This window comes from Phyllobates terribilis, unplaced genomic scaffold (genome assembly GCF_046119375.1).
Source record: "Phyllobates terribilis strain yellow unplaced genomic scaffold, ASM4611937v1 Scaffold_4__5_contigs__length_816908805, whole genome shotgun sequence".
Taxonomy (NCBI): domain Eukaryota; kingdom Metazoa; phylum Chordata; class Amphibia; order Anura; family Dendrobatidae; genus Phyllobates; species Phyllobates terribilis.
This window is the reverse complement of record NW_027362764.1, coordinates 106,589,712-106,612,326: the sequence shown is the minus strand read 5'-3', so window position 1 is coordinate 106,612,326 and position 22,615 is coordinate 106,589,712. Positions and strand designations below refer to the sequence as shown.

The 22,615-nt window shown below is 46.1% G+C and overlaps 1 protein-coding gene across 4 annotated transcripts in view; it reads left to right on the top strand.

The window, feature by feature from the left end:
- The window catches only part of WDR37 (WD repeat domain 37), a 191,033-nt gene that overhangs the window by 86,631 nt on the left and 81,787 nt on the right, over window positions 1-22,615 (top strand). For all 4 annotated transcript variants that reach the window (XM_073677655.1, XM_073677654.1, XM_073677652.1 and 1 more), the window contains one exon: window positions 9,091-9,155. In XM_073677655.1, coding sequence (XP_073533756.1) covers window positions 9,091-9,155 — 65 coding nt within the window. The remainder of the gene's footprint in view (window positions 1-9,090; window positions 9,156-22,615) is intronic.

The window sequence follows — 22,615 nt, the reverse complement described above, 5'->3', positions numbered from 1 at the left end:
TTTTATGGTCATCACTAGTGTTGAGCATTCCGATACTGTAATATCGGGTATCGGCCGATATTCGCAGTATCGGAATTCCGATACTTAATTCCGATACTTTTACAATATCGAATACCGGAATCGGAAGTTCCCATAATGCCTGCGCTCTGCAGTGTCTGTGAAGGATGACAAGCTGGATGGCAGCGCGATCCAGCCTGTCATCAGAATGCCATCCCAGCGGGGGAGAATTCTCCTGATTGTTTAAAAGCCGGCACGCGGTAAAAAGCCGCCGGCTTTTAAACAATCACACAGCCCCATACTGCTTCCCCACAGCCTCCCACCCCGATCCTCCGCTCCCCTCGCCACCTCCCATCCCGATCGTAAGTTAGGACCGGGCAGGGAGCGCAGCACCAAGGAGCGAAGGACCCGGGCGGGGAAGCCGGCAGTGAAAAGACTTCACCGCCGGCTTTCCCGTTCTGTGCTGCGCTTTCCCGCCGGTTATTTCAAATGAACAGCTGAGGTATCAGGTGATGCCGATCAGCTGTTCATTTGAAGTAGCCGCGGTGCCCTCAGAGGGTTCATGTGAGTTCATGCTTGACTGCATGAACTCACATGAACTTTCCCACGACCGCACAGGTCAGCCACACCTCACAGACCATCAGACCGGTCATGATTAGTGTGTGTGCGGGGTGTCTGTGCGGGGTGTCTGTGTGCGGGGTGCCTGTGTGCGGGGTGTCTGTGTGCGGGGTGTCTGTGCGATGTTTGTGCGGGTGTCTGTGCGGGTGTCTGTGCGTGCAGGCAGACATAGGCCGATGTGACACTACTACTCCCATCGGCCTATGTCTGTCCCCCGTCCACTCGTGCCAGCAGGATCAGCTCGATGGGAGCAGTAGTTCCCATCAGTCTGATCCTGCTATTTAAATTGCCCTACTGTGCCCCAATAAATGTTAAATACATGTCATTGGTGGCCAGTGGTTACCTACAATAAATTAGTTCATACATTACCTGTCCCCGCCGATCGCCACCTAAAATAAAGTAAAAAATAAAAAACTACACCTATACTCACCTAGACACCTAATTCCCCGAAGCCATCGATCTCCTGTAATAAAATATAAAATAATAAACCACAACCTTATCCTTACCCCTCCGGAGTAGTCCACGAGTGTCCCACGAAGATCTCCAGTTCAGAGCAGCCACATAGAATGTGACCGCTCTGAACCGCTGCCGCCGCTAGAATGACGGGGCCGTAAAGCAGCCCCGTCATTGCATAAGCGGGTTCACCGGAGTTCAGGCAGCGCTGCTCCGGTTAGCTGCTTTATGGCCCTGCTGTATCGTGAGAAATTCCCACGGTACAGCACTGCCGTAAAGGAGGTCTCCGGAGCTGCGCTGCCTGAATGCACTCCGGTGACCTCAGTCAGTGGCTCCCGCTGCCGGGAGCGGACGTGTTCCCGGCAGTGTGAGCTTACAGCAGCCATGCACAGCTGTCACCATCTCCAGATGTGACAGCTGTGCATGGGAGATCAGCACAGGAACGTGGACAGGTAACTATTATTTTTAGTGAACTAAGAATTAAATAAAATGGTGTGTTTTATTTCAAATAAATTATTTTTTTCTGGGTGTAGTGTGTTTTTTCTTTTTAACACTTTGTAGGTTAGTAATGGGGGTGTCTTATAGACGCCCATCATTACTAACCTGGGCTTCATGGCAGCTGGCGCTGACATGAACCCCACCACTATTACCCCCTGCCACCGCACCAGGGCAGCGTGGAAGAGCGAGGCTAAGTGCCAGAATTGGCGCATCCTACGGATGCGCCATTTCTGGGGCGGCTGACGGCTGGTGTTTCTAGCCTGGGAGGGGGCCATTATTCATGGCACCCTTCCTGGGCTATTAATATCAGCCCCCAGCTGTCTGCCTAGCCTTTGCTAGCTATTAAAATAGGGGGGACCCCACGTCATTTTTTTGGCAGGGGTCCCCCATTTTAATAGCTAGTAAAGGCTAGGTATTCAGCTGGGGGCTGATATTAGTAGCCTGGGAAGCTCCGTGGGTTTTACCCCCTTCCCAGGCTTCAAACATCTGCCCCAGCCGTCTGCTTAACCTCCGCTAGAGACTAAAATTATGGGGGATCCCACGCCATTTTTTTTTTAAATAAATCCTTTATTTTAACACTAAATGACATTTGAGGAGTTAATAAAGATGCAGTCCCTAAATTATTATTTATTTTTTAATTAATTTTTCCCAAAACTTTTGACGTGGGCTTCGCCATATTTTTGTATGCCAGCCAGGTACAGCATCCAGCTTCTATGAACGCGCCATTTTCCGGGGCGGCTGCGGACTGCAATTTTCAGCGGGGGGCAGAAAGCTTGGGCCTCCCTGCGCTGCGGATTCCAGCCCCCAGCTGCCTAGTTGTACCTGGCTGGACACAAAAATAGGGAGAAGCTCCACGTTTTTTTTTTTTTTCATTATTTCATGAAATTCATGGAATAATTAAGAAAAAAAGGGCTTCCCTATATTGTTGTGTCCGGCTAGGTACAAATAGGCAGCTGGTGGTTGGGGGCAGCCCGTTCCTGCCTGCTGTACCTGGCTGGACACAAATATAGTGCAAAGCCCCACGTCAATTTTTTTTAATTATTTCAGGAAATTCATGAAATAATTAAAAAAAAATTGACGTGGGGCTTCGCTCTATATTTGTGTCCAGCCAGGTACAGCAGGCAGGAACGGGCTGCCCCCAACCACCAGCTGCCTATTTGTACCTAGCCGGACACAACAATATAGGGAAGCCCTTTTTTTCTTAATTATTCCATGAATTTCATGAAATAATTAAAAAAAAAAAATGCGTGGGGCTTCGCCCTATTTTTGTGTCCAGCCAGGTACAACAAGGCAGCTGGGGGCTGGAATCCGCAGCGCAGGGAGGCCCAAGCTTTCTGGGCCCCACCCGCTGCAAATTGCAGTCCGCAGCCGCCCCGGAAAATGGCGCGTTCATAGAAGCGCCATCTTCTGGCGCTGTACCCAACTCATCCAGGGCCCTGGTGCGGTGGCTCACTGGGTAATAAAGGGGTTAAGGCCAGCTTGGCATTATCAGCTGGCCCTAAGCCCGAAATTCATGGGGTCACGCCAATATTAGACATGACCGCCATGAATTTCTAGTAAAGTATTTAAAAAAAACACAAACACCCAGAAAAAAGTCCTTTAATTGAAATAAAGACACAATTCTTTATTGTTCTAAATTAAACCATACCTACCATCACGCCCATTCCAGCTGAAGCCAACGATCTCCTGCAATAAAAGTAAAATAATAAAGCAACATCATCCTTACCTTTCCATGGCTCCCACGACAGCTTCAGCTCTGCTTCATCGAGATGACAGCCTGGATCGCAGCAGAAAGTTGCCATCCAGCCTGTCATCCCGCAGACACTGAGAAGCGCAGGCATGCTTGCGCTCCTCAGTGTCAGGCTGTGACGGCATCCCGATAAGCCGAGTCTCTCACGCTCACCGCATGCGCAGGAGAATTTTCCCACGCTGTCAGTGACGTGCATGAGGTGAGCTGAGTTCATTGGACATGACCTCGGCTCATCTGGATGCCGTCACAGCCAGACACTGAGGAGCGCAAGCATGCCTGCGCTTCTCAGTGTCTGCGGGATGATAGGCTGGATGGCAGCGTTCTGCTGCGGTCCAGCCTGTCATCTCGATGTAGCAGAGCTGAAGCTGTCGTGGGAACCATGGAAAGGTAAGGATGATGTTGGTTTATTATTTTTCTTTTATTTCAGGAGATCGTTGGCTTCAGCTGGAATGGGCGTGATGGTAGGTATGGTTTAATTTAGAACAATAAAGAATTGTGTGTTTATTTCAATTAAAGGACTTTTTTCTGGGTGTTTGTGTTTTTTTTAAATACTTTACTAGAAATTCATGGTGGTCATGTCTAATATTGGCGTGACCCCATGAATTTCGGGCTTAGGGCCAGCTGATAATGCCAAGCTGGCCTTAACCCCTTTATTACCCAGTGAGCCACCGCACCAGGGCCCTGGATGAGTTGGGTACAGCGCCAGAAGATGGCGCTTCTATGAACGCGCCATTTTCCGGGGCGGCTGCGGACTGCAATTTGCAGCGGGGGTGGCCCAGAAAACTTGGGCCTCCCTGCGCTGCAGATTCCAGCCCCCAGCTGCCTAGTTGTACCTGGCTGGACACAAAAATAGGGCGAAGCCCCACGTATTTTTTTTTTAAATTCATGAAATTCATGGAATAATTAAGAAAAAAAGGGCTTCCCTATATTGTTGTGTCCGGCTAGGTACAAATAGGCAGCTGGTGGTTGGGGGCAGCCCGTTCCTGCCTGCTGTACCTGACTGGACACAAATATAGGGCTAAGCCCCACATCAATTTTTTTTAATTATTTCATGAATTTCCTGAAATGATTTTAAAAAAATTGACGTGGGGCTTCGCACTATATTTGTGTCCAGCCAGGTACAGCAGGCAGGAACGGGCTGCCCCCAACCACCAGCTGCCTATTTGTACCTGGTTGGACACAACAATATAGGGAAGCCCTTTTTTTCTTAATTATTTCATGAATTTCATGAAATAATTAAAAAAAAAAATGCGTGGGGCTTCGCCCTATTTTTGTGCCCAGCCAGGTACAACTAGGCAGCTGGGGGCTGGAATCCGCAGCGCAGGGAGACCCAAGCTTTCTGGGCCACCCCCGCTGCAAATTGCAGTCCGCAGCCGCCCCAGAAAATGGCGCGTTCATAGAAGCGCCATCTTCTGGCGCTGTACCCAACTCATCCAGGGCCCTGGTGCGGTGGCTCACTGGGTAATAAAGGGGTTAAGGCCAGCTTGGCATTATCAGCTGGCCCTAAGCCCCAAATTCATGGGGTCACGCCAATATTAGACATGACCACCATGAATTTCTAGTAAAGTATTTAAAAAAACACAACACCCAGAATAAAGTCCTTTAATTGAAATAAACACACAATTCTTTATTGTTCTAAATTAAACCATACATACCATCACGCCCATTCCAGCTGAAGCCAACGATCTCCTGCAATAAAAGTAAAATAATAAAGCAACCTCATCCTTACCTTTCCATGGTTCCCACGACAGCTCCAGCTCTGCTACATCGAGATGACAGGCTGGACCGCAGCAGAACGCTGCCATTCAGCCTGTCATCCCGCAGACACTGAGAAGCGCAGGCATGCTTCCACTCCTCAGTGTCTGGCTGTGACGGCATAAAGATGAGCCGAGGTCATGTCCAATGAACTCAGCTCACCTCATGCACGTCACTGACAGCGTGGGAAAATTCTCCTGCACTCAGCACTTCAGCGTGAGAATTTTCCCACGCTGTCAGTGAAGTGCATGAGGTGCCCCGAGTTCATTGGACATGAGCTCACCTCATGTACGTCACTGACAGCGTGGGAAAATTCTCCTGCACTCAGCACTTCAGCGTGAGAATTTTCCCACGCTGTCAGTGACGTGCATGAGGTGAGCTGAGTTCATTGGACATGAGCTTACCTCATGCACGTCACTGACAGCGTGGGAAAATTCTCCTGCACTCAGCGCTTCAGCGTGAGAATTTTCCCACGCTGTCAGTGACGTGCATGAGGTGAGCTGAGTTCATTGGACATGAACTCGGCTCATCTGGATGACGTCACAGAGAGACACTGAGGAGCGCAAGCATGCCTGCGCTTCTCAGTGTCTGCGGGATGACAGGCTGGATGGCAGCGTTCTGCTGCGGTCCAGCCTGTCATCTCGATGTAGCAGAGCTGAAGCTGTCGTGGGAACCATGGAAAGGTAAGGATGAGGTTGGTTTATTATTTTTCTTTTATTGCAGGAGATCGTTGGCTTCAGCTGGAATGGGCGTGACGGTAAGTATGGTTTAATTTAGAACAATAAAGGATTGTGTCTTTATTTCAATTAAAGGACTTTTTTCTGGGTGTTTGTGTTTTCTTTTAACTTTGACTATGGGGTTAGTAATGGGGGTGTCTTATAGACGCCTCTCCATTACTAACCTGGGCTTGATGTCAGCTGGCATTATAAGCTGACATCAACCCCAGCCCTATTACCCCACTGCCACCGCTACAGGGCAGTGGGAAGAGCGAGGCTAAGTGCCAGAATTGGCGCATCCTATGGATGCGCCATTTCTGGGGCGGCTGACGGCTGGTGTTTCTAGCCTGGGAGGGGGCCAATATTCATGGCACCCTTCCTGGGCTATAAAATCAGCCCCCAGCTGTCTGCCTAGCCTTTGCTAGCTATTAAATTAGGGGGGACCCCACGTTATTTTTTTGGGGGGGTCCCCCATTTTAATAGCTAATAAAAGCTAGGTATTCAGCTGGGGGCTGATATTAGTAGCCTGGGAAGCTCCGTGGATATTACCCCCTTCCCAGGCTTCAAACATCTGCCCCAGCTGTCTGCTTAACCTCCGCTAGAGCCTAAAATTAAGGGGAACCCCACGCCAATTTTTTTTTTAAATAAATCCTTTATTTTAACAGTAAATGACAAGTACAGTAATCAACACTGTCACTGTACTTCATATATATGTGACTGACATGTTTCTATCTATCTAATCTATGTGTGATTCTCTATTCTTTCTATTCTAAATTGTCGGGTACAGATGCTGAATTGCCGGCCGGCTTTTTTAAAGAGACGGTGCATGAAAACACTATAATTTTTTAAATAAATCCTTTACACTAAATGACAAGTACAGTAAGCAACACTGTCACTGTACTTCATATATATGTGACTGACATGTTTCTATCTATCTAATCTATGTGTGAAGCTCTATTCTGTCTGTTATAAATTGTCGGGTACCGCTGCTGAATTGCCGGCCGGCTTTTTTAAAGAGACGGTGCACGAAAACACTAATATTTTTTAAAATAAATCCTTTACACTAAATGACAAGTACAGTAAGCAACACTGTCACTGTACTTCTTATATATGTGACTGACATGTTTCTATCTACCTAATCTATGTGTGAAGCTCTATTCTTTCTGTTGTAAATTGTCGGGTACCGGTGAATGCCGCTGATGAATTGCCGGCTTTTCATGTCATTCTACATTATTCTTAGTTGTTTTACTTCATGTAGAATTAACCTACAAGGAAAGAAAGGGTTTATTTTCATTCCGATATTTGTGTCCCATTGACTTGCATTGGTTTCCGGTATCGGAATCGGCGATATCCGATACTTTTTGGGTATCGGCCCGATCCAATCCGATACGATATTTCCTGATATCGGAAGGTATCGCTCAACACTAGTCATCACTACTTCTAAAAAATGCAATAAATAAACAACAATGTTACAAGCCTCGGAATATGGTGACTGAATTTTCTGAAATTTTTTTTTCCATTTAAAAAAAAAATCTTTACAAGTTTGGCATCGCCGTACTTGTATTGACTCAGATAATCATGATTCAGAGTAACTTTTCCCACAATATGTACACCGTAAAAACAAGACACAGTGTGGACGGAAAAATAAAAGTTATGGAAGAAGGGAGGGAAAAAAAATGAAAATTGGCTGCAGAGGGAAGGTATTAAAGATCCAGCTGGGGTCCATAGGGAGAGACGAGACCGGGACGACTGGATCTTTAAACATGTTTTCTCTGACACACCATACGCTCAGCTCTGATTTGTGCTGACCCGGGTTTTGACTCTGTGGATCAGCCGACCTGTTCCCTTTAAGTCCACAAAAGGGAAGTGAAGTAATTGACGTCTGTAAAGTTTGTTCTGCAGGAAGGACTCGGATAGCTGTGGCTTACTGTCTCGAGGATATTGACGTGGACCCACAGGAAAGCCGCAGACTGTCTACTTCTCTCTTACTGGGCTGTTATTGTCGAGGCTTTCATGCCCATTGCTTTTATGCCAGTGGGCATGTTCACCCTGTGCATGCCGTAGTTGCCCATTGACAATTAATGGAGCAGTGGTTGAGCATGTGCAGCTGTTCTCCATTCAACATGGGTCTGCGAGCCTCAATCTCGGGATTGCTGGGGGTATTAATAACCCCAGTTTCTTGATTCAAGTGCAATAATTACTGCTGTTCTAGTAAATGGAGGCACTTCCGGCTTACAGATCCACCCTTAAGTTTCCTAATATCTGTCGTCAATATATTAAAATTGATCACATTCTTTAATCCCTTCCCAACATCTACCATTCATATAAAATGCATGTCATTGGGTGCTGATGTACGATAGATGGCGGGTATGAGCTTGTGCCCATAACCATCCCCTCTTAATGCAACCATGGATAGTGAGTGGGTTGCCGGGGCCAGCTAAAGGCTCTAGTTGCTGCCACCTTGGAACTATTGGGAAGCCAAGCCACAGGCAGGGCTTCATAGGAGAACATCATTTTCACACCATACTGTAGTATTGCAATATATAGAAAAAGTGATCCTAGGAACTCTGGTTCAAGTCCCCTACAGGGACTGAAAATATAAAAAGTGAAAAGTTAAACAAACAAACAAAAAAACCCCATAAAAATTCAAAACCCAATTTGAAACACCCCCTCTTTTCCCATTTAAAAATAAACGTATTAGGTATTGCTCCATACATAAAGATCAAATCTAGGAAAATATAAAATAATTGAAACCAGAAGATAACATTTTTAAAGAAAATAAAATCAAAATGCCAGGTCATGTTTCCAGGTTATTTTTTTGCTGCACAATCACAATATATGTCGTAATAACAAAAGCCCAGAAAACAATCGCGGAATTGCTTTTCACCATTTCAATGCATTTAGAATTTTTTTTAGCCCATCTTTCAATGTTATATGGTAAAATGAAAGGCTTCATTCAAAACTACATCTCGTCTCACAAAAAAAACAAAACCCAAAACCCAAGTCCTCATGGCTCTTTTGACGGAAAAATGAAAACTGAAAAAATACGTCTCTTGGCGGAAGCGAAAAAAATAAAGCACAAAAATTGGTCGCAGTGGAAAGGGCTAAAAGCAGTTTGCCGCTCACACCTCTGAGAGTACACGTAGGTGGCAGGTGAGGATAGTGCGGTTTCCGCATTGTGGGACAGGACGTTTTCCCAGTCTGGCTATGAATTATAGGGATGGACAATTATTTGTAATAATACCGCCATGTAATTAAACACAAAAGGTATCTGTAAAATGTTTTTTTTTTTTGTCTTTACAGCTAGTCACAGTACAAGCCAGCTGTCGCAGAAGTTGAAGACCACCTACAAAGCATCAACTAGCAAGGTAGCTCTAGTCTGTATGTAATATAGGAGCTTTAGGTCAGGGGGTGGTTTTCCTACATACACATTTGTATTCAGGATTTTCCTTCTCTCTTACATCCGCAAAGGGCTTTTCTAATATTAGTCTGAATCCAGAGTCCAGAAAACATGGACCAAGATGTCCGGACTGGCTGCGGGTCTCCTGATACAAGCTCAATTTTCCTGCGGGCATATACCAGGATGGTTGAGTTCAGGGCAGGAGACCCTCAGCCAGCCCGGACGTTATGGTCTGCACTCGGACCGTGTTTCACGAACATCTGAATTCAAGCTTAAAACCCATATTTTAGTACCCTAGAGGAAGTCTGCTTTTCAGGATTTTCATCTCTTGGCCTAGTGGAGGGCAGATTAAAGAGAGTCTCTCGCGCTAGAGGACCTGTCCAGTACTTCATTACACAGGCAAACCTGTTCAATTGAATGAGCACCATGAGATGCTTAAAGGGATTGTACCAAGCTTTCAAGTTCACAAAATTGATGGAGTGTGACTGTTGGGACCCCCTCTGATCCCGAGACGTGGACTCGGCAGAGCCCCATCTGAATGGTCAAGCATGCGCACCTTCACTGTGAAGCAGCCAGAAATAGTCGAGTCCTAAATTCACATAGAGAATAAGTAGAGGCCCGTTCTTGGGATAGGGATGAGCAAAACTTGACTTAAGTAGATTCACTCAAATTTAGAATTTGCATTGAATACTTTTTGTATGCAAGTTGCATCGGCCTGGAAGGGGCTAACCACAAAAGCTTGCATACACAAGGACTTCTCCAGACTTCTGCCTTTGCTGGTCCTTTTATCTTCTACCTTTTTTATTGGGACCTCCAGCACTGTTGTTATTAACTAGACCCAATGCACATCATCATCATTGATGTCAACACTGTTGGGCCTATTGAAGAATGGCCAGAAAAAGTAGAGTGAAGAGAAAAGACAGAGGAGATAAAGAGAACCAGCAATGGTGGGAGAGGTATGGAGAAAAAAGATGAGGTGAGTAGAAGATTTATTATTTATTTTTTTTCTTTATCCCCTTTCCAGCAGTGACATTCAAGCAAACTGGCGGAGTGCTAGCTGGCATTTTGTTGGAATTTGTGCAAATTGAATTGTGGAAATTTTGGATTCTGGCTAATCAGAATTTTTCAGAATATTGTAATTAATTGAATTGGTTACTAATCTATTTGCTCGTCCCTATTAGGGGTCCCAGCGATCAGCAGGTTATCGCTTACACTATTGTACTGTGAATGGGTGATAATTTCAAAACTTGATGCAAACCCTTTAAATTCAGAGTTTTACAACAATTAGGGAATGTCCAATGCGGAGGACGCCCCCACCCTAGTATTAACATTTCTAAATGGAAATTCATCTTGGTGAAGAAGAGATCTAGCCCCAAAAAGTTCCTCTTGTATAAAAATCATTTGTCCCTGAGCTAATTATTTATTTTTTTTATTATTATTTTAGCATTTATAGGGGTTGTCTGATTTTCAACTAACTTACCAGTGAATTCTGACTAAGGCTGAGTTCACACGATGCGTATTTCATGCGTTTCCGCGGCGTTTTTGCAGTTGCGTAAACGCCGCGGAAACGCATGAAAAACGCATGGTAGAAGGGAAGCAATGTTCCCCAATGGAAATCCGCATGTGCTGTGCCCACGATGCGGATTTTTCCGCAGCGTTGAACGCTGCGGTCAAAAATCCGCAGCATGTCAATTAATTTTGCGGAAACGCGGCGATTTCGCCGCCATTGACTTGCATTAGAACGCGCCAATTCCGCAAGACAGCATCTGTACTTGCGCTATTGGCGCGTTCTAATATGCGGATGGTACCCGAGTGTGGAGGAGAGGAGAGTCTCATCCACACCCAGGTACCATTAAAAAAAGCTGTAAAAAAAGAATAAAATAAAAAATAAATGTATTCTTACCTTCTGTCGGCCCGCACAGCGCTCCCGCTTGGTTCCCGGCACTTGCAGTGAGTTGTAGGACCTGCGCTGACGTCAGAGTCATGTGACTTGTCACGTGACGCTGACGTCGGCAGGTCTTTCAATTCAAAGTTGCCGGGAGAACGGAGTGAGCAGGACAGCGCGGGCCATCGGAGGTAAGTATATACACTCTCTCGGGTCACACTATATAAATCCATGCAGTTTGCATAGATTTATACAGTGTGACCTAGTTGTCAAGCACTTTCCAAGTGATGCTATCGCCTGGAAAGCGCTTGTCAATCTGCATGCGGAAACGCATGTGAATCTGCATGTGGATCCGCATGTATTCTGCAGGAAAAACGCATGCACAATCTGCATGCGTTTTTTCTGCCAGGGAGATGCAGAAATGATGCAGAAATTTTCTGCTTCATTTCTGCATCGTGTGCACATACCCAAAGGGTATGTGCACACGATGCAGAAATGCTCAGGATTTTTTCCTGAGCGTTTCTGCATCTCTCTGGCAGGAAAAAAACGCATGCGGATTGTACATGCGGATTGTACATGCGGTTTCCTGCCAGGGACATGCGGAAATGAAGCGGTCTTCACTTTCATTTCTCCATGCGGGTTGACAAGCGCTTCCCAAGCGATTTTAGCATCACTTGGAAAGTGCTTGTCAACTTCACACTATATAAATCCATGCAGCCGGCTTGAATTTATATAGTGTGTGAACGTCAAAAAATAAAAAATAAATATATACTTTACCCTCTGATGGCCCCCGGTGTCCTGCTTCGCTCGGTCCCAGCTACCGGCAGTGAAGACTGAAGTACCTGCCGACGTCAGCGTCACGTGACCCGTCACATGACTCTGACGTCAGCGAAGGTCCTTCTTCATTCAACCACGAAGTGCCGGGAACCAAGCAGGAGCACTGCGCCTGCCGTCAGAAGGTGAGAATATATATATTTTTTATTTTATTCTTTTTTTTTTTAATGGTACCTGGGTCTGGAAGAGAGTCCTCTCCTCCACACCCGGGTACCATCCGCACATTAGACCGCATGAAAAGCGCATCAACATATACAGTGATGCCGATTCCATGCGGTCTAATGCAAGTCAATGGCGGCAAAAGAGCAGCGTTTCCGCAAAATTAATTGACATGCTGCGGATTTTTGAGCGCAGCGTTTACGCTGCGGAAAAATCCGCATCATGGGCACAGCACATGCGGATTTCAATTGGGGAACATTGCTGCCCTTCTACCATGCGTTTTTAATGCGTTTCCGCGGCGTTTACGCAACTGCAAAAACGCTGCGGAAACGCATTAAATACGCATCGTGTGAACTCAGCCTTAAGGATAAAATAAAAACGTCATTGATTGTCTTGAATTCCATAAAATTTTCGGGCATCACTTCAGCACCCCTGTGAGTTTATAGCAGGTTGCTGGAAGGGTGACCCCCTGTGATCATCTTATCATTTGATCACCTTTTTGTGAGTTTTGTGCAACATTAATATATTTATTTGTTTTATTTATTTTTTTAAATATTTATTTCTTTTTATCCTGGACTGTGTTTTTTTTCTTTTATAACAACCTGATCTTAACGGTGGGTGTAAGTGCGTGGTCAGATTGATCTGCCGCTGTACATACCCATCTTTAGCTCTGTGTTACCTGTATTTTCAGACAGCGCCATAAGGATCACTGCACACTTTGCCTAAAACGCAAAATCTCTCTGTTCTCTTGTGCTCGGTATAGCAATCCCATTATTTCTCAGACAAGGCACGCCGGTATCGCAACTGCAGAGTGCGGAGCTGGGAAATATGGGGTGGAGACTCCTGGGTAACTTCTGTTTCTCTGTGTGCATGTGTGGATGTGATTGCTTGATACTCAACAGGGGTCAGCAACCTGCAGCCTCATTGACGCCCCTTGCTGGTAATCTGCGGGTACTGCTGATGGATTTTGTTCATTCCTTTGTGGTTTAAGATTGCTTACCCCTGATATAGAGACTCCAAATCTAATCTTCAGAGGCATCATATCTATCAACTGTCTTCTTCTAAAGTCCATAGTCTGCACAAGGGTCTCATTTATGGTGGGAATACTGTAGGTTTTTATTGGGGACAGGTGAAATATGACACAAGCCTTCGATAGGACCTTGAGTACAGTATATAATCATCCTCTCGTTGGCAACTGGTTAGCAGTGAACTTGTACATTATGTATACTCAACTAGTAACAGGGGGTCCTGTCCTGAGCCGAAGAGGAGGGTACCTGATTACTTCAATTTAGGCAGCTGCCTGCAAGTCTCTTCTTTCTCCAGGCAATCTGAAGGCTCTAGACTCTTTAGGATCTGCACCATAATGCTCTTTCTACAAAGAATGTTTTATATAGTGATAGGTCTATATGGTTGGCTTTAACAAAGGTGAGGCTGGCCATACACATTACGTGGATTGTATGTGTTCTGTATTGGTTGGGGGGGGGGGTCAGCTGATCCCAGACACAAAAGGATTGGGCATGTCAAATCCATATGCCTGATCGTCTCTCGCTCAACAACTAACCATAGAAGAGTGTCGACCGCATCCAGTGAAGATCATTACATGTGGCTGGGACTTTGTCAAGCTTTTAATTATTTAATCTCCAATTCCCCAATTGCATTGCTTCATCCTAATCAACCAATCAATATACATATTGGTGTCCATCGTCTGTAAATTGAGGTGAGTGGTTGTCGAGGACAGGGTTGCTAACCTGACGTCTTATTTTCTCTGGACAGCTTGTTAAAAAATCACGTGACAAAAAATATTTTTTATGGTTACATTGGAAAACCATAATAAATGATTATAAGTGATATCTGTCTACCAGCCATACTTCTGATATGAAGACATTATCTGCATTCAATGTGAATTGTAAAAAGATAATAATTATGAACAAAATCTGTAGAAGTATCTTCAGCGTCAAAAAAAATAAAAAAATTTGATACCTTTTTAAAACAAAAATTAACCGACTGGTCAAAAAGTGCAACATTTTAACAGACTGTCCTGGAATTTTTGGATGGTTGGAAACCCTGGTGTAGCAGGATGATTTTCGGGAGACAAGTGGAATACTGATGTCAGTCTTCCGAAAAAAATTCATCAGGAAACAGGCGCCACTCACATTCACTCTGCTGTCATGTGACCAAAATAGATCATATTATGGCGCCAGTCTGTCAACAGCGCAGCCGTCTCCATAGAGGTACAAGGACACTAAATAAATTCTTTTAGATGAGTGCTGCCTTTGCGCATGTACAAAGGAGATAATTACATAGAAAATAAAGGGCGTGTTGCCATTGAGCGCTCTACTATGAGCTGAACATGCTCTCCTGGAATATTAAGATGGAAAGGATGCTTTGCCATATTGCGCCTTAGTGTTAACTGTGCATGTTCTCCGAGAATAATAGAATAGAGAGGGCGTGCTGCCCCATAACGCTCTGATGTAAACTGTTCATGCTCTCCCAGAATATTAGAATAGAGAGGGCGTGCTGCCCCATAACGCTCTGATGTAAACTGTTCATGCTCTCCCAGAATATTAGGATAGAGAGGGCGTGCTGCCCCATAACGCTCTGATGTAAACTGTTTATGTTCTCCGAGAATAATAGAATAGAGAGGGCGTGCTGCCCCATAACGCTCTGATGTAAACTGTTTATGTTCTCCGAGAATAATAGAATAGAGAGGGCGTGCTGCCCCATAACGCTCTGATGTAAACTGTTCATGCTCTCCCAGAATATTAGGATAGAGAGGGCGTGCTGCCCCATAACGCTCTGATGTAAACTGTTCATGCTCTCCCAGAATAATAGAATAGAGAGGGCGTGCTGCCCCATAACGCTCTGATGTAAACTGTTCATGCTCTCCCAGAATATTAGGATAGAGAGGGCGTGCTGCCCCATAACGCTCTGATGTAAACTGTTCATGCTCTCCCAGAATATTAGGATAGAGAGGGCGTGCTGCCCCATAACGCTCTGATGTAAACTGTTCATGCTCTCCCAGAATATTAGAATAGAGAGGGCGTGCTGCCCCATAACGCTCTGATGTAAACTGTTTATGTTCTCCGAGAATAATAGAATAGAGAGGGCGTGCTGCCCCATAACGCTCTGATGTAAACTGTTCATGCTCTCCCAGAATATTAGGATAGAGAGGGCGTGCTGCCCCATAACGCTCTGATGTAAACTGTTCATGCTCTCCCAGAATATTAGGATAGAGAGGGCGTGCTGCCCCATAACGCTCTGATGTAAACTGTTCATGTTCTCCCAGAATAATAGAATAGAGAGGGCGTGCTGCCACAGAGCGCTCAGATGTAAACTGTTCATGCTCTCCCAGAATATTAGGATAGAGAGGGCGAGCTGCCCCATAACGCTCTGATGTAAACTGTTCATGCTCTCCCAGAATATTAGGATAGAGAGGGCGTGCTGCCACAGAGCGCTCTGATGTAAACTGTTCATGCTCTCCCAGAATAATAGAATAGAGAGGGCGTGCTGCCCCATAACGCTCTGATGTAAACTGTTCATGCTCTCCCAGAATAATAGAATAGAGAGGGCGTGCTGCCACAGAGCGCTCTGATGTAAACTGTTCATGCTCTCCCAGAATAATAGAATAGAGAGGGCGTGCTGCCCCATAACGCTCTGATGTAAACTGTTCATGCTCTCCCAGAATATTAGGATAGAGAGGGCGTGCTGCCCCATAACGCTCTGATGTAAACTGTTCATGCTCTCCCAGAATATTAGGATAGAGAGGGCGTGCTGCCCCATAACGCTCTGATGTAAACTGTTCATGCTCTCCCAGAATATTAGAATAGAGAGGGCGTGCTGCCCCATAACGCTCTGATGTAAACTGTTTATGTTCTCCGAGAATAATAGAATAGAGAGGGCGTGCTGCCCCATAACGCTCTGATGTAAACTGTTCATGCTCTCCCAGAATATTAGGATAGAGAGGGCGTGCTGCCCCATAACGCTCTGATGTAAACTGTTCATGTTCTCCCAGAATAATAGAATAGAGAGGGCGTGCTGCCACAGAGCGCTCAGATGTAAACTGTTCATGCTCTCCCAGAATATTAGGATAGAGAGGGCGTGCTGCCCCATAACGCTCTGATGTAAACTGTTCATGCTCTCCCAGAATATTAGGATAGAGAGGGCGTGCTGCCACAGAGCGCTCTGATGTAAACTGTTCATGCTCTCCCAGAATAATAGAATAGAGAGGGCGTGCTGCCCCATAACGCTCTGATGTAAACTGTTCATGTTCTCCCAGAATATTAGGATAGAGAGGGCGTGCTGCCACAGAGTTCTCTGATGTAAACTGTTCATGCTCTCCCAGAATATTAGGATAGAGAGGGCGTGCTGCCCCATAACGCTCTGATGTAAACTGTTCATGCTCTTTCAGAATAATAGGATAGACATTATGTGTTGCCAAAGAGTGCTCTAGTGTGAACTACGCATGCTCTCCCTGAATAATAAAATGGAGAGGGCGTGTTGCCATGGAGCGCTCTAATATGAATTGTGCTTAAGTGGTTCGGGCAGCAATTATCAGCTTTCAGGTTCTCTAACTTTTTGGGCCTTCTCTTGGCAATCCAAGAATATTAGTGAGCTGGAAGCCTTTGCCCATGAAGAATAGGCCAGGATTTCTCATGAAAGCTACCAGAATCTGGTGTCTGGCTATGCATCACTTTTTCAGCTGGTCATAGCAGCCAGAGGTGCTCTACTAAGTGTTAAAGATGGTTGTCATCAAGTGGTTGAATGAGTGGTTTGTAAATTTTTTCCTAATAAGTCTAATTTTTAACGAGGGTTAATTTTGATTGCAACTGTGTATATGGGCAGAGCGTGCTTTCAGAATATTAAAAAACATATGGTCCCCTGACCAGCCGCCGCCCCTCGTCTCTCCAGCCACGCCGCCCCTCGTCTCTCCAGCCACGCCGCCCCTCGTCTCTCCAGCCACGCCGCCCCTCGTCTCTCCAGCCACGCCGCCCCTCGTCTCTCCAGCCACGCCGCCCCTCGTCTCTCCAGCCACGCCGCCCCTCGTCTCTCCAGCCACGCCGCCCCTCGTCTCTCCAGCCACGCCGCCCCTCGTCTCTCCAGCCACGCCGCCCCTCGTCTCTCCAGCCACGCCGCCCCTCGTCTCTCCAGCCACGCCGCCCCTCGTCTCTCCAGCCACGCCGCCCCTCGTCTCGCCAGCCGCCGCCCCTCGTCTCGCCAGCCACGCCGCCCCTCGTCTCTCCAGCCTTGTTAGTCTGTTACTGCTGAAGCAAATTAATGCATTCAGTGGTGACCCTTTGGTTGCCCACTGTGGCCACTGATTGGTTGAAATGCCAGAGACCACGGTCAGGCCACCCAGCCAGCAGTATGGAGGAGGAATCGATATTTATTTTTTAAAGCACACTTGGCCCATATATAAAATGCAAAGCGGTGATGAAACCCTCTTTACTTTTAATACCATGCAAGTAAACAGAGTGCAGTAGAAATATTTTGTTCTCCTCTGGCTGACGGATTGTCTCATCAGCACGGTTACTCCATTGACCCTATGAGCATTATTTTGCTGCTGCCGTCTACTCCATGGGATCCTGGTAATGTAACGCTGCTCAGAAGCTAAGTGCTTTCCTTTCAGCCTTGCAGAAGCCGTCCAGATGTGTTACAGTTGGAGTAGGAGCGCTGCCTTTGAAGGGTGTAATGAACTATATATTTACACTGCTCAAAAAAATAAAGGGAACACTTACAATCTACAAGGAAATGGGGGGACACAATAGGTGAAAAGTGCTTGTTATTTCAGGTCTGGCAATTCTAATAAATAAGGATTTTCATATAAAGCTGCATGATCCGGTCATCTACCAGTATGTTTAAGTGCAATACTCAAGTACCGAGTGTAGTTATCTTGTGCATGCAGGGTGTGGAGACAGATGAAGAGTAGGGAACAGATTCTGAATAATATTTAGGAGGGAACAGTGGAAAGTTAGTTTACTGGGTATTTGAGGAGGTAGGCCTGTTTAAAGAGATGGGTTTTTAAAGCGTGCTTGAAGACATGGGGGCTAGGCATCAGTCGGATCACCTGGGGTAGTGCATTCCAGAGAACTGGCGCAGCACCAAAGAAGTCTTGGAGATGGAGGTGCGAGGTTCGGATTATGGGGGATGTTAGTCTTAGGTCATTTGTAGAACGGAGGGCACGTGTAGGGCGATAGACAGAGATGAGAGAGGAGATATTAGGCGGTGCAGAACTATGGAGAACTTTGTGGGTGAGAGCGATGAATTTATATTGGACCCTGTAGCGGACGGGCAACCAGTGTAATGACTGGCATAAGATGGAAGCATCGGTGAAGCGGCTGGACAGAAATACGACCCTTACTGCCGCATTCAGGACGGATTGGAGAGTATTAAGTTTGGTAAGAGGGAGACTGATCAGACGAGAGTTGCAGTAGTCCAGATTAGAGTGAATAAGAGCGACAGAGTTTTAGCAGTTTCAAAGGTGAGAAAAGGTCGGATTCTGGAGATGTTTTTAAGATGCAGGTGACAAGAGCGAGTGAGTGATCGGATATAGGGAGTAAAGTAAAGGTTAGTGTCGAATATGACCCCAAGGCAGCGGGCGTGCTGCTTGAGAGTTATGGTTGAACCCCCCAAGGTAATTTCGATGTTAGGTAGAGTTGGGTTAGTAGAGGGGAAAAACACAAGAAGTTCAGTTTTAGAGAGATTCAGTTTAAGATAGAGGGAGGACATGATGTTAGAGACAGCAGACAAACAATCCTTGGTATTTTGTATTAGGGTAGGGGTAATGTCAGGTGAAGACGTGTATAGTTGAGTCTCGTCAGCATAGAGATGATACTGGAACTCAAATCTGCTGATTGTTTGTCCAATAGGGGCAGTGTATAGAGAGAAGAGAAGGGGGCCTAGGGCTGAGCCCTGCGGAACCCCGATAGTGGACGAGGAGAGGAAGAGGAGCCGGCAAAAGAAACGGTGAAGGAGCGGTCAGAGAGGTAGGAGGAGAACCAGGAGAGAACATTGTCCTTGAGGCCAATAGTGCGGAGCATAGCGAGGAGGAGCTGGAGATCCAGGAGAATCAGCAGGGAGCAGTGACCTTTGGATTTAGCTGTTAGTAGATCATTAGAGACTTTAGTGAGGGTAGTTTCAGTGGAGTGTAAGACTGTGTGCCCACGATGCGTTTTTTAAGTGTTTTAGCAGCGGCAATTCCGCTGCGGAAATGCTTAAAAAACGCTTGGTAAAAGGTCTCCAATGTTCCCCCATGATGATCCGCATGTGCTGTGCACATGCTGCACATTATCATTGCAGAAAAAAACGCAGCACTACCAATTATTTTGCGGAAGCGCTGCTTTTTTGCCGCCATTGACTTGCATTGGAACGCTTGGATTACGCATCACTGCATCTGCGCATTCCATGCTTTTCAATGTGCGGATGGTACCCGGGTCTGGAGAAGAGGAGACTCTCCTCCAGACCCGGGTACCATAGAACCTGTAAAAAAAAGAATAAAATAAACATTATAATTACCTTCTGATGGCCCGCGGTGCGTTTGTCTTCGCTTGCCGGCAGATCGCGGTGGACTGAAGGACCTGCTCTGACGTCATTTAGTCATGTGACGGCAGGTCCTTCAGTGTACCGCTGCTGGCAGCCAGGACGGAGCGAAGCAAGACTCTGGGGGCCATCAGAAGGTAAGTATAGATTTATTTTTTTATTTTTTACCATTCTTTAAGGTCACACTATATAAATCCATGCCGTTTGCATGGATTTATATAGTGTGACCAAGTTGTCAAGCACTTTCCAAGTGATGCTAAAATCGATTGGAAAGTGCTTGACAACCCCATGCGGAAATGCATGTGAAGAACGCTTCACTTCCACTTGTCCCTGGCAGGAAAAACGCATGTACAATCCGCATGTACAATCCGCATGTACAATCCGCATGCGTTTTTTCTGCCAGAAAGATGCAGAAATGCAGAAAAATCCGGAGCATTTCTGCATCGTGGGCACATAGCCTAAGGAGCGGAAACCAGATTGTAGAGTGTCGAGGAGAGAGTTACCTGAGAGATAGCAGATTAGACGGGAGTGGACCAGGCGTTCCAGGAGTTTAGAGATGAAAGGAAGGTTAGAGACAGGTCTGTAGTTAGCAGTGCAGTTCTGGTCCAGGGATTGTGTTTTTTAAGTAAAGGGGTTATGATAGCATGTTTAAGTGAGGAGGGAAAGGTACCTGAAGAAAGAGAGAGGTATTTTAGTCAGGTGAGTGGTGATCACCAGTGAGAGAGACTGCAGGAGATGTGAAGGACTGGTGTCACTGTTGCAGGTTGTAGGTCGAGAAGAAATGAGGAGCTGGGTAACTTCTTCTTCTGTAACAGGCTCAAAGAAGGCAAGTGAGCTTGAAGTGCGGCAGGGAAGGGGATCCAGGCACGGAGGAGATTGGGCTGAGAGTTCTTGATGGATGTGGTTGTTTTTTTTTCTAGGAAATAAGTGGCCAGATCCTCCCCACTGAGGTTGGTGGTGGGGGCCTGTGCTTTAGGTTTCAGCAGGGAGTTTAAGGTTTCAAAAAGTCATTTTGGATTGTTGGACAGTGAAGTGATGAGGGTGGTGAAGTAGGATTGTTTGGCCAGATGAAGAGCAGAGTTATAGGTTTTGAGCATGAATTTATAGTGGATGAAGTCCTCTGCTAAAAGAGATTTTCGCCACTGACACTCTGCACACCTTGATCAACGCTGAAGAAAGCGTGTTAGCATTGTGTGCCAGGGCTGCCGTTGTCTGTGTCGGGTCTTTCTGCGAGTAGAAATAGCTGCTTCATCTAGGGCACTCTTCAGTGTATTATTGTAGTGTGACAATGCATGGAGATTGTCTATAAGCTGCTGGGTATTAATGGTACGTGTATTCCTATAAGTGTGGTAAGTGGGGGTGTCCCGGGTCAGGAGACAGTTCTTGACAGAGAAGGAAAGAAGGTTGTGGTCCGAGAGCGGGAGAGGGGACTTAGTAAAGTCATGCAGCGAGCAGAGACGGGAGAAAACCAGGTCCAGAGTATTCCCGTCTTCATGCGTAGGAGAATTAGTAAATTGTGACAGGCCGAATGAGGAGGTTAGAGACAGTAGATGAGAGGCAGATTGGGAGAGGGGATCATTGATGGGGATATTAAAGATCTGAATGAATGAAATATTCTCATTTTATACTTTGTTCTGTACAAAGTTGAATGTGCTGACAACAAAATCACACACAAACCATCAATGGAAATTAAATTTATTAACCAATGGAGGCCTGGATTTGGAGTCACCCCCAAAATTAAAGTGGAAAAACACACTACAGGCTGATCCAACTTTGATGTAATGTCCTTAAAACAAGTCAAAATGAGGCTCAGTATTGTGTGTGGCCTCCACGTGCCTGTATGACCTCCCTACAACGCCCGGGCATGCTCCTGATGAGGTTGCGGATTGTCTCCTGTGGGATCTCCTCCCAGACCTGGACTAAAGCATCCGCCAACTCCTGGACAGTCTGTGGTGCAATGTGACGTTGGTGGATGGAGCGAGACATGATGTCCCAGATTTGTTCAATCGGATTCAGGTGTGGGGAACGGGCGGGCCAGTCCATAGCTTCAATGTCTTCATCTTGCAGGAACTGCTGACACACTCCAGCCACATGAGGTCTGGCATTGTCCTGCATTAGGATTAACCCAGGGCCAACCACACCAGCATATGGTCTCACAAGGGGTCTGAGGATCTCATCTCGGTACCTAATGGCAGTCAGGCTACCTCTGGCGAGCACATGGAGGGCTGTGCTGCCCTCCAAAGAAATGCCCCCCCACACCATTACTGACCCACTGCCAAACCGGTCATGCTGAAGGATGTTGCTGGCAGCAGATCGCTCTCCACGGCGTCTCCAGACTCAGTCACATGTGCTCAGTGTGAACCTGCTTTCATCTGTGAAGAGCACAGGGCGCCAGTGGCGACTTTGCCAGTCCTGGTGTTCTGTGGCAAATGCCAAGCGTCCTGCACGGTGTTGGGCTGTGAGCATAACCCCCATCTGTGGACGTCGGGCCCTCATACCACCCTCATGGAGTCGGTTTCTAACCGTTTGTGCAGACACATGCACTTTTGTGGCCTGCTGGAGGTTTTTCTGCCATCACTAGTAATACTGTTGTGTTCATGGTAGTTTGCAATAAAAGGTAAATTGATGTTTTATTTCTTAGACCTCAGTTCACATTGCTTGATTTTTTGTCTTGTTTGCATTCTGTGCAAATTAAGGGTGTGGCATCCCCTTTGTTGAGCTGATTAGTATATATGTAGCTTACCATGGGCTTAGGTGGTCTGATATTGGGACCCGGTTCTATTTGTCTACCCTTTTATATGCATTACTTCAACTCTGATATACAGTAAGGTTTTTAATATAGACAGTGTAGAACCGTCCCAATTTAGGGTCACCTTGCCGCTGGTGGGACGGCTTGTATACTTTTTTTGATCAAAAATAGTTCACTAAGTTCCCTATATTTAATATGCGACTTTGCTTTACATTTATATATAATGATGGTAGGGTATGAGATATTTTTTGTCTTTTGTAGGTTT